The 17,148-nt window shown below is 51.7% G+C and overlaps 1 protein-coding gene across 2 annotated transcripts in view; it reads left to right on the forward strand.

Moving 5' to 3' along the window:
• Positions 1-4,295: 4,295 nt before the first annotated feature.
• The window catches only part of SYNE3 (spectrin repeat containing, nuclear envelope family member 3), a 55,796-nt gene continuing 42,943 nt past the window's right edge, over positions 4,296-17,148 (forward strand). For both annotated transcript variants that reach the window (XM_011951514.1, XM_011951515.1), the window contains exons 1-3: positions 4,296-4,448; positions 11,868-12,040; positions 13,401-13,710. In XM_011951514.1, coding sequence (XP_011806904.1) covers positions 4,305-4,448; positions 11,868-12,040; positions 13,401-13,710 — 627 coding nt within the window. In that variant the 5' untranslated portion in view covers positions 4,296-4,304. The remainder of the gene's footprint in view (positions 4,449-11,867; positions 12,041-13,400; positions 13,711-17,148) is intronic.

A 17,148-nucleotide genomic window follows, 5' to 3' on the forward strand; every position in this document is an offset into this window, starting at 1 on the left:
CTGAGCACAGTTATTTTGCAATATTGTTTGGAAAATGCACAGTGCCTTTTCTTTTCTTTTTTTTTTTTTTAATGCTATCTCCATTAACCAGTCCAGAGATGAAAGTTCTCCCCTCCCAGAGAGGCGTGCTGGCTCTGCTCACTCCTGCAAGCTTTTCTCATTGTCCTTGGCCGTGTGTATCTGCCATCTCTGCAGTGACCCCAGTGTCAGCCTACCTCTGAAGTGCAGAGCGCTTCCCTCCTCCACCCACCCTGGCCTGGAGCTGTCTCCCACCTGCCCCCTCCAATGCCTAACCCTTGCCAGCTCCAGTGCCCTCAGCAGGCAGTGCCTCTCAGCCACCTTCCTCAAGCCAGGTGACAACCACTCCTTTGAGGTCCCGTGGCCCCTGACCTCCTGTCTCAAAGCTCGTGCTGGCCTCACTGTAGCTGCCTTACTGTGCGTCCATCCCTGCCCTCTACCCCTACTGCACTGGACATGGAGCCTCACCAAGCCAGAGCCACACTTGGTCTGTCTCCACATCCTCAGCACCTGCGCTCAGCAGCCACTTGGTGCACTGATTCATTGGTCTATCAGCCGGTAACCCAGTTCCCACGCTCCCCCAACCTCGAGCTGGTGAGACAGCTGCTGTTGGGTCGAAAACCCACCACCCAACACCTGTGTGTTTGGTAAAAAGGAACTATTTCCAAGCATGGTATGTGCTCCAGGCTCTGGGAAATTTTTAATTAAATTAAATTAATTAATTAATTAATTTATTTATTTATTTATTTTAGAGACAGAATCTGTCTCTGTCACCCAGGCTAGTGTGCAATGGTACCAGCATAGCTCAATGCTGCCTGGACCTTCCAGACTCAAGTGATCCTGCCACCTGGCTAATTTTTTTTTTTTTTTTTTTTTGGTAGGGACAAGGTCTCACTATGCTGCTTGGGCTGGTCCTGGGCTCAAGTGATCCTCCCATATCAGCCTCCCAAAGTGCTGGGATTACAGGCATGAGCCACTGTACCTGGATGGGTTTTTAAATTAATTAAATCTAGGTGTTATCCCCATTTTCCAGATGAGAATATGGACATCCAGAGAGGTTAAGTGACCAGCCAGATGCCACACAGCTAGTGAGTCATGGGGTCTTGACCACTGGGACCAATTCTAGATCCTTCTGGCCTCATGGCTGGCTCTTTCCCAGATGCGTGCCTGTGGGGTCACTTAGCCAGCGAGCTTTGCTGCCTGCTGGGCTTTCCTCAGTTTCTGGTTGTAGCCTTGGACCAGTGAGGGAGGGGCTGGCTCACAACAGCCTATAGGCCAAGTGCCCTTGTGGTATGTTTTTGTCTAGCCAGTGAGCTAAGAATGGGTCTGACATTTTCAAAGGGTTGTAAAAACAAGGACAATGCAACAAGACTGTATGTGGCCCGAGACAGCTAAAAATGTTTTCTACCTGACCCTTTACAGGAAGAGTATATACCTCTGCCAATAAACAGTGTCCCCCAGACCATTCTTCCTTGCAAGGGGTTCAGGGAGTGACCAGCGGCTGTGCAATGGTTGTGGGAGGCTGGCTTACCTCAGCCTGCCTTAGAGGGAGTGGTGACACAGGCAGCAGTGCTCCAGGCTGGCTGCGGAGCGGTCTGACCAGCAGAGAAAGGGAGGACTAAGAGCAGTCTGATAGTCCCAGGGCAGAAGCTAGTCCCCAGAACCTGGCGTGCAGAGGTCACAGTAACATCGACCCTCTCAACCTACAACCTCAGAGGTCCCTCAGAGACTCTCTGTTCAACTGTCCCTAATACCACATGAGGTGGTAAAGAAGCTCCTCTGAGAGCTTCTTCAGAGCAGTATAGTGTCTGCTGTCTGTTTATTTGATGCTGTGGTCATAGCATCAAGTCTGGCTCCTAGTATGTGCTTAAGTCCTATGTTTCATTGAACTGAAGCAAAATAGGCCGAATTGGCCAAGAGGAGGCTCAGGTCTCCTGAACTCTGCCTGCAGCCTCGCCCAGCCCACAGTTTGGTTGGTTTGAGGCACCCCCGCCTGCTCAACCCCACTGGGTCCCTGGGTTTCATCTTCCATACCCTCCGGACACCAACCACTGAGCCTCAGAGGCCACGGGCGTTGCCAACAAGAAGGGATGCTCTAAAGGCTCGCTGCCCATTGATGATTGGAGCCACGCTTCCCCACTGTCCCAACATCTGAGACTCAGCGGGACTCTTCTCTGTCCCTCCCATTCTTTGCTTAATAAAAATAAAAGTTGAGTTTTTGGAAGCCAGTCAAGTCACACACTAGCCGAGAAATTAGAGCCAAAACAAATACATTTAAATGCTTGCACATCCAATGTGCTTTTCAAGTAAAGCATTCAAAGGCAGGGAGTGGCTACAGGGAACATATTCAGTTGTTACAAAAAAATCAAAACAGGCCTGAAGGGAAAGCAACTCGTTGGGAGAATCACAGGACGGGTTTCCAGAGCACAGCCCGCTACGTCGCCTGCCTCCCCCGGCCAGCCCGCGTCCTTTGGCCCAGCACGCATCTGGTGGCCTCTTCCATTTTCTCCTTCTCTCTCGTAGGTTCTCCCCTGAAGCTTCCTCTGGCCCCGTGCAGGGCCTGGGGAGGGTGCCCAGCTTCCCAGTAGATACGTACTAACTGATGAGTGAAGACAATTTTTATTTTTAATCGTGATGATTTTTACTGCAATGTAATAAAAACTGTAATGTAAATTCTAAGTGCTTAATAGAAGAAAATAAGGAAAAAAAAAAAACTTTCAACAGTGGTCCTACCCATCTCAACCAAGTGGCCTTCAAGGTCACTGTGCCTCTTCCCCCATGCCAGAGAGAGAGAGAGGGGCCTGAGGGTCCCATGGGATGTGCTTAAAAGCCAGGCCTGGAAGGGGCTAAGGCCACTGCACACAGCCCCGGCTTGATCACACAGACCGTTTAATGGCAAGACGTCCAGTCTTTTTCTTAAACTCCTGGGCTAGAGAGATCCTCCTGCCTAAGCCTCCCAAAGTTCTGGAATTATAGGTATGAGCCACCATGCCCGGCCCCAGCCTTTTTCTATGAGTGTAATTTTTGTTAATGTTTTGTTTTGCTTTTACTAGTTGTTGAGTTGTGACTACCTAATATATAATTTTGTCTCTTTTTTGATATTGCCATTATATCCTACAAACTCCCATTCACAAATTCATTTTAAGCCTCCTTTTTGCTGGCTGCATAATATTCTAAAGTGCAAGTGTACCATAACTTACTTAAGCAATCCCCTATAATTGGGCATGTGAGTTGTTTCTGGTTTTGTTTTGCTATTTTAAATAATGCCGTGTTGAGTTTTTTGATGCGTTAAACTTTACACCCGTTCTGGGCTCATTTAACAATGTCGGCCTTACTCTGTACAAGGTATTATGGGACACTGGAGGATAAACCAGACACAATCCCTTTAAATAAAATGCAGATACAAATAACTTTAGTTCAAAGCAGTTACATGGTTGTTATACTCAGACTGGAGCAGGAATATAGAAGAGTTTTGCCTGGACTTACTGGGCTTTAAGAAAGTCACAGGAGAAAATCTGAGACTTTGCAGCCATAGCCCAGGGGAAGTCAAATGAACAGTCCAGCAAAAGGGGTCTCTGGTGGGTGACCTATGCCAGCAGCAGGTGTTACCTGGGGCAGGCATAGCAAGCGGGTTGCATCTCAAGCGTTAAGTTTGTTTTCAGTGGTTACAAGGAGTACTGCACGGAGGTCAGAGGGGGGCGGCTCAGTGGGTAACTTTAGCAGCACCTGCCCATGGACCCAGGTTGGTGGAGCGGTAGGGACGGTATGCACCTAACACGGCCATCCCCAGACTGAGAGGTTCGTCTCAGGGAGAGCTCAGGGCTGGTGTCAGCTTGGCCCATGCCCAGAACTGTGTTCCTTAGGTTGAGGCCTCTTTGAGCCATTCAAATCAAGACCATTATGGGTCCAGACATTTCAGACTGCAGGTTTTGAGGTCCTCTTTTGGAGAGCGTGCAATCTGAATAGACAGACGAGAATTGCCTCTGGGCCCCAAGCTGGGAGAACAGGAAGCAGGGAACCTGCGAGGCCGAAGACAAGGCAGTTTTGCCAGGCTAGAGCCCTGGACTGCTTCTCCCAGAGGCCAGACCTGTTTTCCTTCCCTGCCTAATTCCAGTCCTGACAAACGCACCCACCTCTGGTCATATTGCCTGACTAGGAGCGCCAGGGGAGGGTTGGTGGTGGGAGTGGGCCTGTCCCAGGTGTCCTGCCGGGGGCCTCTCCACAGCCCCCTACATTCCTGCCTGTTGACCTGATCTGTGGCCCTTTCTTAAGCCCCTGCAGGTGCCATGACTCAGCAGCCGCAGGAGGACTTTGACAGGAGCGTGGAGGATGCCCAGACGTGGATGAAGGCTGTGCAGGATCAGCTGCAGGTCAATGACAACACGCAGGGGCCCCGCGCGGCCCTGGAGGCCAGGCTGTGGGAGACAGAGGTATGCAGAGGCGTGACCTCAGATGGCCCTGTGGTCTTGGCCCCGTCCTGCCCCGCCCTCAGACCTCAGGTTTCCTACCTGTTAAAGGCAAAGGTGGACTAGACCAGTGTTTCTCAAACTCTGATGCGCACACAGATCTCCTGGAGATTTTGTTTAAGTGCAGACTCTGATCCGGTCTGTGGAAGTGAAGCCCAAGACTTTGCTTTTGGCGAGTTCCAGGTGATACCATTATTGCTGGTCCTTGGAACACACTCTGGTGATAAGGAACTAGAGCCTGTCCTCTCACCCTTCTGTCCCTGCAAGGGGAACCTGTGCAGCCAGGTGGGTCCCCCAGCCCTTGTTGGGGGGCTTCCCACCCCTTCCCTGCTTCTGCCTGGTTGGGGTCCCTGCCAGATCTGGATTGGCCAAGGTCTTCCCCCAGAGGAGCGGGGAAGGGGCTCTGCCCAGCTAGGAGTGACTTCCTGAGCTTCTCCAGAACCGGAGTCTGGCTTTACCCACCCCACCTGGCACAAGTCCATGTAGCACTAAGTGCTGGTGCCCAGTGCCTGGCCTGGCATCATGGTGCCCCTCTCTGAGGGTGGGTTGCCCACAGCCTGGGGACAAGAGGGAAGAATACTGAGCTAAGAGTCAGCAGCTGGAGTTATAGTCTCCTTGCTGATGCTAGACTGCTGTGTGACCTTGGTCAAGTCTCTGTCCCACTCTGGGCTTCAGTTTTCCCATCTGTAAATGGAGCAGTTGACTTACACACCTCTGGGGTCACATCCATTTAGATATTCCATAATTCTAATTTATCACCCAACAATGGTTGCTCGTAGTTGGGAGGCGCTGCCTTCTCCTACAGCAAACCAGTCACCCAGCCAGGCTGGAAGCAGTGGTGACCCCACAGCTGGTTCCTTGTGTGTTTCCTTTGTGTGTGTTGTCTTCTTCTTCTCGATTCTGCACACTGCGCACCGTATTGCATATATCTCATGCCCTTGCTGGAAGTGGACAGTGGGAATTAAGAATCCTCATCACCTTTCTGAGTCAGTGTTTGATTTCAGTGTCACCACCACATCCAGACGCAGGGGCCATTGTCTGCCTTTTGCAACTAGGGGAAATGGAGTCTCCTCACACCGTTTCCTGTGCCTGGAGAGCCCTGTCACTAACGTTCAAGCTCTCTGCTGTGCTCCCTTCGCCTTCTGTTTTGGGAAGCTCCCTCACAGATCACCCAAGAGTGGAATACCCCCTGCTTTCCGCCATCCCTGTGCCGGGGCTGGGGCTGTGCAGGTGGGTGAGGCCCACCCTGCTCTGGAGGGTTCCCAGCCTAATGGAGACACGTATGCAAACAACCGTGGCGACTGCATAAGCATGTATAAGGCACACCCCTAACGTGGGTCCCGTGATGTTATTTTCTTCCTCGAAAACCTTCCATGGCTCTCACTGTCCACCAAAGAAAAAACAAACGTCACCTGGCATCAAAAGTCCCCCACTATCTGCACCGCTCTGTTTTCCAGCCTTAGCTCCAGCCACTGTCACCCCTCCCAAGCTCACACTGGCCTTAGCACCAGCCACTGTCACTCCTCGCAAGCTCACACTGGCCTTAGCGCCAGCCACTGTCACCCCTCATAAGCTCACACTGGCCTTAGCTCTCCACACTGTCACATCTCGAAGGCTCACACCAGCCTTACCTCCAGCCACTGTCACCCCTCCCAAGCTCACACCGGCCTTAGCTCCAGCCACTGTCACCCCTCACAAGCTCATGCTGGCCTTAGGTCCAGCCACTGTCACACCTCACAAGCTCATGCCCTTCTTCGATTGGCCGAAGACCTCCTAGACTTCCCATCGCCAAGCGTTTGTTCACGTGTTGCCTCTGTTAGGAGTGCTCTTTTGTTTGGGTCTGCGTGTGCACAAGAAATGAAACCCTCCTGTCCGTGCATCTTTCCTGACCAGTTTCCCCCTTTCTCAGCCCCAGCTCCTGACCTTCCCTGTCTGTGAGCATCACAGCCACTGTGTTAGGATGCTCAGCATTTCAAACCTTCTGCCCTTTGCTGGCAGGTCTTTCCCCGCAGCTGGTGGTTCTGGTTTAAGCAAAGTCAAGGGTGGTCCTTATGAAGACACATTGGCAGGCAGGGTGGACGGGCCCTGGAAGTCAGAGGCAGCACTTCTGTGGGCCCCAAGGGGGTGGGAGTCCAGGCAGAGGGGAGTCATGGCCTGAGCCTTCTGCCACTGTCTCCTCCCACGGGGCTCCAGCATGCTTCATTTATTGTGTGTTTTGCCATTTTCAAAACCAATTTCACAATAAGAAAGAAAACATTTTCCTGTTGCCAGCTGGTAAGAGGGGGCAGCTAGTGCCTCTTGACCTACCCATGGGACCTGCCCCCAGGTTCTGGGCTCTCCCTTGTGCTTCCTCCACCAACTCTGTTAGGCTTGTCTCCAGTGCCTGTTTGCTGCAGGGATGAGGACATGGACTCTGATCCAGTTCTGACCCTTAATAGCCGTGCAGCTGAGGGGATGTCCCATGCCTTCCCGGGACCTCATGTTCCCATCTGTAGAGCAGGAACGAACCCCTCAGCCCTCGTGTTCCCAGGGGTCAAGGGAAACTCTAGAATCCTCATGGGATGGGAGCTTTCTGTAAGGTGTGATTGGAGAACCCATCACTCCTGGGTTGAGAGCTTGGCTGCTGGGCCTGCAGGCCTGGGCTCCAAAATCTGCCGTGGCTGTGACACCTCAGGAGGGTTTCCCAGAGCTCTCTGCACTTCAGCTTGCTTCCGGGGAGAGTGATAACTGCTGCCTTGCAGGAAGGAGGGAGGATTAAGGAGAATCACTTATAAACATGCTTGTATGCACAGTGCAGGATATGCTGGCAGAGCTGGCTAAATGGAGGCGATTGTTTCTTGTGGTTTTAGAAGCGGGGATACACAGTGTACCAACTGTCCCTGACCATCCCCAGAGCCTCCAGGAGTGGGTCTTAGGAGCTTCCAGCCACACTCCCAGGTCCAGCATAGGTAGTTATTTGTTTGTTTATTGAGATGGAGTCTCACTCTATTGCCCAGGCTGGAGTGCAGTGGCACGATCTCAGGCTCCCTTGTCCTGTGTCTGGGTCCTGGCCTGAGCCAGGCAGCTTTCTCACCAGCTTCTGGGCCACCCTCTTGGTCAGGAGCATCCTGGTGTTTCCCAAAGCTTGGCTTCCCAGTGCACTCACCCTTCAGTATATCTTACTTCCCTACCTTTGCTCAAATATCCTTCTCCAATAGTCTTTAATTAGAGACCTGCAGGCTTGATGCCAATGCCACCTTCTCCACGAAGCCTTCCTGGATTTCTCCCATCCCTCCTTGGGCTCTCATACAAACTTTGCGGTCTCTTCTGACCCTTTTTGCAGTCATCTACGCTCTTATCTGCAGCCCTCTCTCCTGCCAGCTTGTTCATCCAGCACCCTAGCACTCAGCGTAATGCTCAGCTGGGGGTCACCTGGTCTTGGCTGGGTGGAGGGAAAACCCTGATAAACCCCATTCCTCCACTTTCCTGGTCTCCTGATTCTTCTCTCCAACGTGTTTCCTTACATCTGCTCCCCACCTTCCCCTTGACCTCATTGGCTGCTTCAAATTGGAATAATTTTGTGGCTGCAGTTCAAGTACTTTCTCCCACTTGGCCGTGCAGCCCTTGCCAAGCACTCCTGGACTGTGTCCTTGCTGGTGATGGGCTATAAAAGAACCTCGCACCAGCCAAAGAGTGTAATCATCAGGGCAGTCAAAGAGAATGGCATCTACTTCTCAAAATTTGGCTTTTCCAGCCCAGCCACAGCCGCTGGCCTCCCCTGGCTTCAGGCCTCCAATAAACACCCTACAGGTTGATCTTTCAGGGCAGACGTTTCTTCTCCAGGTCGGGGAAGGGGGCTTGGTGTCTGGCCTGCCTTTGGACCAGCCAGCTCCTCTGCTTTCGTAAAGAAGCATCAGACTCACTCCCTTGAAAAGGCAGTGGGTCTTGGGTCTTTGCGTCCCCCTCTGTCCAGCCTGTGCCTCTTTCATGAGGTTAAGAAGGACAAAGGTCCAGGGGCCTGGGGGGACCACACAGTCAGGACACCAGGCTTTGGAGAAGGGGCCATTGTCCACACGGGACATTCCAGACCTGGCTGCTCCTTCTAGATGTGGCCAAGGGAGATGGAATTTCACTTCTTCCCCAGAGTTGTTGGCTCCTATGATTTTCAGAGCTGGACTCCATCTGAGCTGAAACTGGGAGCAGGTGTGGAGGAGGCTTCTCTGGCAGCTACAGAGAATCATTCCTAAGGCTTGTGGTTTCCGTGGGTCCCCAACTCCCCTGTTTGTAAAATCGGACTTATTGTGATGCCTGTCTTGCTAGCTTGGGGAATATGAAGTCTCCTTTCACATTTCTGGGAATCAGAAATATCATCTTACTTTTTTTTTTTTTTTTTCCCTGAGATGGCATGTTGCTCTGTCACCCAGGCTGGAGTGCAGTGGTGTGATGGCTGGAGTAAAGTGGTGCGATCTCGGCTCACTGCAACCTCTGCCTCCTGGGTTCAAGCAATTCTCCTGCCTCAGCCTCCTGAGTAGCTGGGATTACAGGCGCATGCTGCCATGCCAAGCTAATTTTTGTATTTTTAGTAGAGATGGGTTTCACCATGTTGGCCGGGATGGTCTCGAACTCCTGACCTGTGATCTGCCCACCTCAGCCTCCCAAAGTGTTGGGATTACAGGTGTGAGCCACTGCGCCTGGCCCTTTTTTTCTTATTTTTATTTTTTTAGTGACAGGGTCTTGCTGTGCTGCCCAGGCTGGAGTGCAGTGGTGTGATCATGGCTCACTGCAGCTTCAACCTCCTGGGCTCAAGCAATCTTCCTGACTAAGCCTCTTGAGTAACAAGGACTACAGGCATATGCACTATGCCTGGCTAGTTTTGTTTTGTTTTGTTTTAATTAAAAAAATGCTTTTGGAGAGATGGGGTCTTACTATCTTGTCCAGGGTGGTTGCAAACTCCTGGCCTTGGTCTCCCAAAGTGCTGGGATTACAGGCCTGAGTCACCACGCCCGGCCTAGTATTATTTTTAATCAAGTTAAATCTCTCTCTGAATGGCAACAAATTCATCCTCAGCCATGCTGTGGAACCCTGCCCCTCGGTGGTGTGAAACGTCCTGGGTGGATAATCATATTCAGTCTAGAACATTCCGCACTGACCCTTGGGTCTTCGGACCACACTGGCCACTATGGTACTTTTGTTTGCCCCATCATTGCTTGCTGCTGAGAGGGACTCGGGGTCCCTGTCTGGGTACTTCCTGTGGCCATCACTCCCTGGGCTCCTGCCACATCCTGCTACTTGGCCAAACAAACCCTGTTTCCTCTCTTGGGGCATTTCCCCATTCTTCACTCTCCCTGAGCACCCCCCACGCACATGCACACAGAGACAGCCTTTGGAAGGAGCTTGTTTGCCTCACAGTTTGGTAATGCACATAGGAGGGGAAGTCCCTCTATACTGTTATCATCGTCATCATCATCATCATCGTCATCAATGATTATTGTATGGAGTAACAAAAAGGATGGAGACCATTGCCCATTTGCACACTTTGGGGAATAGTTACGTAGGTAACTATTCAACAGTTTACAAAGTACTCTAACTTATACCCATGTTTAATTCATAGTGTTTTTATTTTATTTTTATTATTTTTAATATTATTTTTTGAAGCAGGATCTCACTCTGGCACCCAGGCTGGAGTGTAGTGGCTTGATATGGCTCACTGCAGCCTCGACCTCCCAAGCTCAAGCGATCCCCCCACATCAGCCTCCCAAGTAGCTGAGACTACAGGCGTGTGCCACTACATCTGCCTAACTTTTAATTTTTTTTTTTTGTATAAACATGGTCTCACTGTGTTGTCCAGGCTGGTCTCAAACTCCTAAGCTCGAGCAATTCTCCCACCTCAGTCTCCCAAAGTGCTAGGATTACAGGCATGCAGCACTGTACCTGGCTAATAGTGTTTTTAAAGTTAATATTATAACCCTGGGAGGTAGACAAGCAGAGATTGTTATCGTTGTCTCAGGATGAAAAAGGGAGACTCAGAGTAGTCTAGTGACCTGCCTGGGGTCACACAGCTGTTGGTGGGGCCACATTCCACACGGCAGGAGCTCTTCCCTCACCCCAGCCATGGGGAAGGGTCAGAGACAAGCAGGCTGCTGGGAAGCCAGTGTGAGGACACTGACCGCCAGCCCCCCGGGGAGACAGGCTGGAGATCTGAGCTTGAGCTTTAGGCCATGCCTGCTGTTAGTAAAGACAGATCCGAATATAAGGATAATAACAATAATAGTGAGCAGGTAGTGACTGGGATGAGGTGTGGACTGGGCAGCGTGCTCATGGCTCTCCCTACATTACCTAATGCTTATCTTTCCTCATTCTTAGGCCTAGAGAATGTCACTCCTGTGACAAAGGTCACATCAGTAGTAAGGAGTGGCCCTGGGTTTGGAATCCAGTGATATTTGCCTGCAGAGACCAAGCCTTGGCTGCCACTGAATAGTAACAGTGGAATAGTAACTGGAATAGTAACAGCAATGACAACAGCTAGCATTGCTTGGAGACTTTCTATTTGCTGCACATCATGTGTTGGTCTTGGTCCTCCAAGAAGCTGACAGCAAGATGAGATAAAATGTGCATGGCATTTATTACAGGGATCACCCCTGGGAGGATATGGGGAGAAAGGGAACCAGGAGAGGCTGGTCAGAGGGATGCAGATGTGACCCCAAGGCCAGGAGAGCAGGGAGGAAGGAGCAGGGTCAGGAGGGGCCATCTCAGACTGCTGTGGGTTCTAAGGCAGTTAGCAGGAACATGGGCTGTCTGTGAGTTACAGTCACTCACTCAGCATCTCCCAGGAATGGAGCTGCTTCAGTGTCCCGGCTGCTCTTGGTCTCTGGTGGGAGCAGCCTCAGGAGCAAGCCTCTGGTGCAAACTGCAAAAGACAGAGATGATTCTGGAGCCTCAGCTGGGCCCCGGGTTGGGCCAGCTCCCTGCTGTCCCCGTGAGAGGTAGACTCTCACACTGTACACTGAGACATGTACCTCACATGCATTTTCTCATCATTTAATCATGAAAAAATCTGAGAGATAGATGTGATTAATACTTGCTTTTTACAAATGAGAAAACCAAGTCCAAGGAGAGAACAAAACTTGTGTGAGTTCACACCCTAGAAATGGGTCGAGTAGGGAAGGAGGGAGCCATTCGTCGGACAGCACCCAGCATGCTAATTGCCTTTGCTCCCGCCTCTTACCTCAGAGCCATTAGCAGGTTGCCCAAGACCCCACAAGAAGGGGTGCAGGGGCTGTGATGTGAATCCCGGATCCTCTGGCCTTCGAGTCCTGGCTCTTTGCGCCATGCCGCTGTCTTCCCAAGGCTGTGCCTGTCTGCCTTTTGCTCAACCCTGGAAACTGGCTTGTGTGTCCACAACAGAAAATATGCCAACTGGAGCCCGAGGGGCGTGTGAAGGTGGACCTGGTGCTACGGATGGCTGAAGCCCTCTTGGCATGCTGCTCTGGGGACCAGAAGCCCGAGATCCTGGCCCAGCTGAAGGACATCAAGGCCCAGTGGGAGGAGACGGTCACCTACATGACTCACTGCCATAGGTAGGGCATCCAGGGCCTTTGTCCACAGCTGCCATGGACCCTCCTTGCCCACTGCGACACTAGCTTGGGCCCTCTCCCCAAGAGACATTTCTCTAGTCCTGGGATTCCAGGAGACAGGATATTCTCTTGGGATTAGGGCCAGCCCTGCCTGCCTCCTTCTAATTATAATCAGGTTGAATGATGATAAGAGACACCGGGAACCCAGCATGTTTTGCCAACAATTCCTAAGAGACTTACTGTGTGTGCATCCTCCAGAGCATGGCACAGTGGCTCTGGAGAAAGAGGGCCTGGGGCCCTGCTAGCACTGTAGCCAGACTCCCTGCCTGTACCAGGAAGCTGGGTGGTGGTCAGTGGGGACAGGGGGTGGTGGGGAGCAGACACTCGGACAGACCTGGCATTGACTCTTGTCCTGCTGGTTACTTCCTGTGTGGCTTTGGGAAAGTTACCTGACCTCTCTGAACCTCAAGCACCTCCTCTGGACAATGGGAATAATCAAGTGCTCCTTGAAGGTTGTTAGGAGGCTGGAAGGGGATTGCAAGTGTCAAGAGCGAGGTATACTGCTTGGCGCAAAGTAGGCCCTCAGTAAACAAGAGCTGCCAGGATCATCTCCATTTTCAGAAAGCAAGGATGTGCATGGAGATGGGAATGACTCTGCACAGTGCTTTCTGCTTTCTAAATCCTTGTGCTTGAAATTCCGAACAAAGTGGCTTGATGTTGGCTGGGGAGATAGAGCCACCTCCATGTTAGAGATGGAGAAACTAAGGCAAGCGAAGAGGCAGGGCTGCAGAGTGAGTTCACAGCACCCCTGGAACCCACACGCAGGCTCCCAGCCTTCCGTCCCCATTGGGTTCAACAAGCCCACAGATGCAGCGGTGCTTTGCAGCTGCCTGGACACGTCCCAACCGCAGTCTGCTCCTAATATTAGTGGGTGTGCGTGTGCCAGGGGCCTGGAGAAACTGTGTTCAGAGCCCCAGTGCCAGTGAGAAATGATTGGGGGTGTCTGTGCATTGATAGTGGGAGTTCAGGGCCAGGATTTAAGGTGCTGGAGGTAAAGGACTCCCCAAGATGCGTCCCCAAAACTGGTGGTTCTGGGAGGAAGTTTGGAGTCTGAGCTCCCCCGGCTCCTACCCTCACACAGGGAGCTTATTTACTGGGCAGAGGGTCTTATCCAGTAGGACTGAGGGAGGGTCTAGAATCTGGAGTGTCAACCAGCTGCCCGGGTGACTCGGGGCCAGAAAGGGCATCATCATGTCCCCAGACCACAGCCCCCTAATATTGGGGAGGGGGTGGCAGCACGGATCCCAGACCCAGGAGGCAGGTGACGGGTTCCCTCCCAACCTTGAGGTCTCTGTGCCCACAGCCGCATCGAGTGGGTGTGGCTGCACTGGAGCGAGTACCTGCTGGCCCAAGATGAGTTCTACCGCTGGTTCCAGAAAATGATGGTCACGCTGGAGCCCCACATTGAGCTCCAGCTGGGCCTAAAGGAGAAGCAGTGGCAGCTGAGCCATGCCCAGGTGCTGCTGCACAATGTGGACAACCAGGCGGTGCTCCTGGACCGGCTGCTGGAGGAGGCAGCCTCCCTGTTCAACAGGATCGGGGACCCCAGCGTGGATGAAGATGCCCAGAAGAGAATGAAGGCCAAGTATGATGCAGTGAAGGCCAAGACCCAGGTGAGGGTGAGGCTGAGTGGGCTACATCTTCACCCACCCATCCATGTATCCACGCTTATCTATCCATTCCAGCCACTGTTTGCCTACTATCAAGCTGTCTACCTACTGTCAATCTATCTTCCTACTATCAATCTGTCTACTCACCTGTTCCCTATCCAACCACCCTCCCATCCATCTACCCACTCACCCATCTACCTCCCCACTAAATCACCAAATCTCCCCTTCACTATCCACCCACACACCACCCCATTCGCTTATCTACCCCACCATTTGTTCATTCACGTATCCTGCCACCCATCTGTTGACTCACTCATCCATCTACTTCCCTGCCAGCCTAACCAATCTCCTATTCATCTCTTCAAACACTTAATTGCCCACCCATTCATCTATCTATCCATTCACCTACCCATCAACCCAGCCACCTCTTCCTCACTTACCCATTCACTCATCCATCTCTTCACTGCCTACCCCTTCACCACCTACCTACCCACTATCGACCATCACCCACTTGTTTATCCCACCATTCACCCACCTAGCTACCCATCCCCCAATCCTCACCTACCTACTCTTCCACCACCCCCTCACTCATCCACCATTATCTACCATCCAGATACCCAGTGTTTCGCAGAGCTTAATATACATATGGGTGTGTTGACCGATTGATGGACTGTGATATTCACTTTGATCCAAACAGCTTCCCCCTTCTCCTCCTTTCTCTCTCTTCCTCTCTCCCTCCTTCCCTCCCTTTCTCCTTCTGCCCTTTAGTCCTTCTCCTTCAGTGTTTCCTCCTTGCTCTCTCTTGCCCTTACCCTAGTCCCTCTGTCCATCCCCTGTCTGCATTTCCTCAACTCATTCTTGCCTTAATTTGGAAACAGTTCATTGAGTTACCAAGTTCAATTATATATTTTAGAAATTTTATTTGGTTCTGTGTTATGTCTCCCTGTTCTTTTTAACACATTTTGTCATTTTCCCCCTGAGATGTTGCATTCCTCCCCGATATAGCTTATATTTGCAATCATTCTAAACATACATATTTTACAGTCTCCATCAGATTGTTCTAGTGGCTGAAGTTCCAGGGTCTAAGGCTGAAGTTCCACATCAGGCACCTATGTGTCCCCTGACATGGTAGATTGTTTCCTTGGGAGGTGTTGTCCTTTTGAGCTCTGAGCTCAGCCTGAGCAGGCTGTGTCTGCAGAAGCCCACGGCTGGGACACCGCCTGAGGGTGGCTTTCTGTTGGCTTCAGCCGGGCTCCCCCGGAGGTTTATCTTCATGACTCCTATTTTTATGTCAGTGAATTGGCTTGGGGGTTCCCAGATCAAGCGGATATTCTAAACGTGAACCCCAAGCCAGAATCACGCAACAGGCCCCAACTCCATATTCTGAAGGGTGATTGGGTTTTTTGTTTGTTTGTTTGTTTTTAGGCCGAGGCTAAAACACACAAGTGTCCTTCTTGAATTGTGTTTGTAACAATTTTTTTTTTCTGCTTCACCCTTTGGCTAGTGGGGGCGGGCAGTCACTTGAGGCTCTGTCTTTTTGCAGTGGTCTCTGTTGCCTCTGAGCCCAAAGTCTCACTTCTTACTCTAGCCTGAGCATTAAACCCAAGCTTCTAGTAACCAAGACTTCAGGCACCTGTGTGAGCTTCACAGAGTGGTTTCCTGGGCATCTTTACTTCTGGCCCACGGGAATGTCTCTTCCCTCGGTGTGACGTGGGTCTGCATTCGAACAGTGTTTGTTATGTTACATTTTATCTGGCATTTCTGGCTCTCTAGTTGGCTGTAGCACAGGAAGCTGGACGTCTCCTGGGTTCTTCATGCTGACGGTTTAAGGGAAGTAAGCTCTATGATAAGCAGAGCTAGAGAATCCACCAGGAACAGGACTCTGGCGCTTGGGAAGGGACTTGGATTCCAGGCCAGGCACTGCTGCTTCCCAGCTGTGTGGCCTCAGGGCAGCTCACCTGACCTGCACCCAGGTTGTGGGGGCTGCATAGTTACATGTGAGCTCTTTGAAAACTGACAAGCATTTTGCCAATATAAAGAATGACTTCTACTCTCAGTAGCAGTGAGAATAAATAGTAACAACAGTGGCTCTTTGCCATGCAGCAGGTGCTCAGAACTATCTATTGAAATAATGAGAACTCCACCCCTGCAGTTTGAAGGCAAGCAACCCCCAGGGCCCCAGAGAGAAGCGACAGGAGGCTCCAGGAGGCTGCACAAGGTCCGGAATGGTTGGGATTCGAATTGGCTCTTGCAGAGGCAGCCAATGGGCCCTCATCCGGTCCTGCCAAGTCCCGTGTGGCACAGGCAGGCTCCACGGAAGTTCTCTCTCTCTCCAGGTCTGCCCGTCTGGCCCAGCTGGGACAGGTGCCTGGCTCCACAGCCTCTTTGCTGTGACTTTGCAGGAAACAGGTGCTCATGCCAATCAGCAGAGAGTGCCTGGTGCAGGGTGTAGAGATGAGATCAAAAGTTGTTGGTGTGTGTGCAGGTTTACATGTCTGTGTGTGGGTGTGTGTGCATGTTTGTATGTGAGGCTGGATGCTGGGGTGCTGAGTGAGCATCAGTTCTGGCCCAAATGCTGAAATGATTGCCTCCAAGAGCCTCATTTTCATTCCCGGAGGCTCTCCCCTCCCATGATCCAAAACACTATAGATACCATAGCTCTTATCAGTGAGAGCTGTTTTTTCTAACCTTTTCCTGTCTCTGACCTCATCTGCTCCCCCAACCTTTCTATGAAGTAGATGGAGAAGCTGTTATTGAACTCTTTTTTTTTTTTTTTTTTTTTTGTCTGAGACTGAATTTCACTCTTGTTGCCCAGGCTGGAGTACAATGGCACGATGTCAGCTCACCGCAACCTCCTCCTCCCAGTTTCCAGTGGTTCTCCTGCCTCAGCCTCCCAAGTAACTGGGATTACAGGCTTGCGCCACCACGCCTAGCTAATTTTTTTAGTAGAGATGGGGTCTCTCCATGTTGGTCAGGCTGGTCTCGAACTCCCGACCTCAGGTGATCCATCTTGGCCTGGGATTACAGACGTAAGCCACTGAACCCGACCTTTCGGACTCATTTTTTAGATTAAAAAACATTCTATGTGTCAGACACCAGCGGCCCAGTAGAAAAAGCCAGAGGTGCTGGCGACTCCTAAGGTGGTTCTCCCTGCAGCGGCACCTCAGGTCCTGGGTGAGTGTCTGCACCTGTGACCATCAGGATGAGCTGGGGCCCCGGGTGCTTCTGTGGTCAGGCTGGGACAGTGAAAGGCAGGTTTGAGCTGCTGAAGAGGGAGCCCTTGCATCCCGGGCTCTCAAGAGGCGAAGGCCCACCTGGCAGTGTCCTGGGGCAGGAGCATGGGAGCCTGTGTCATGTGCGGAGACAGCAGTGATGGGGGAGATTTGGGGGGCGGTGAGGGGGAGGCTGCCTCCATGGTGGAAGCCCTTGGAGTTGCCAGAT

This window comes from Colobus angolensis, unplaced genomic scaffold, assembly GCF_000951035.1.
Source record: "Colobus angolensis palliatus isolate OR3802 unplaced genomic scaffold, Cang.pa_1.0 Scaffold32, whole genome shotgun sequence".
Lineage (NCBI taxonomy): Eukaryota > Metazoa > Chordata > Mammalia > Primates > Cercopithecidae > Colobus > Colobus angolensis.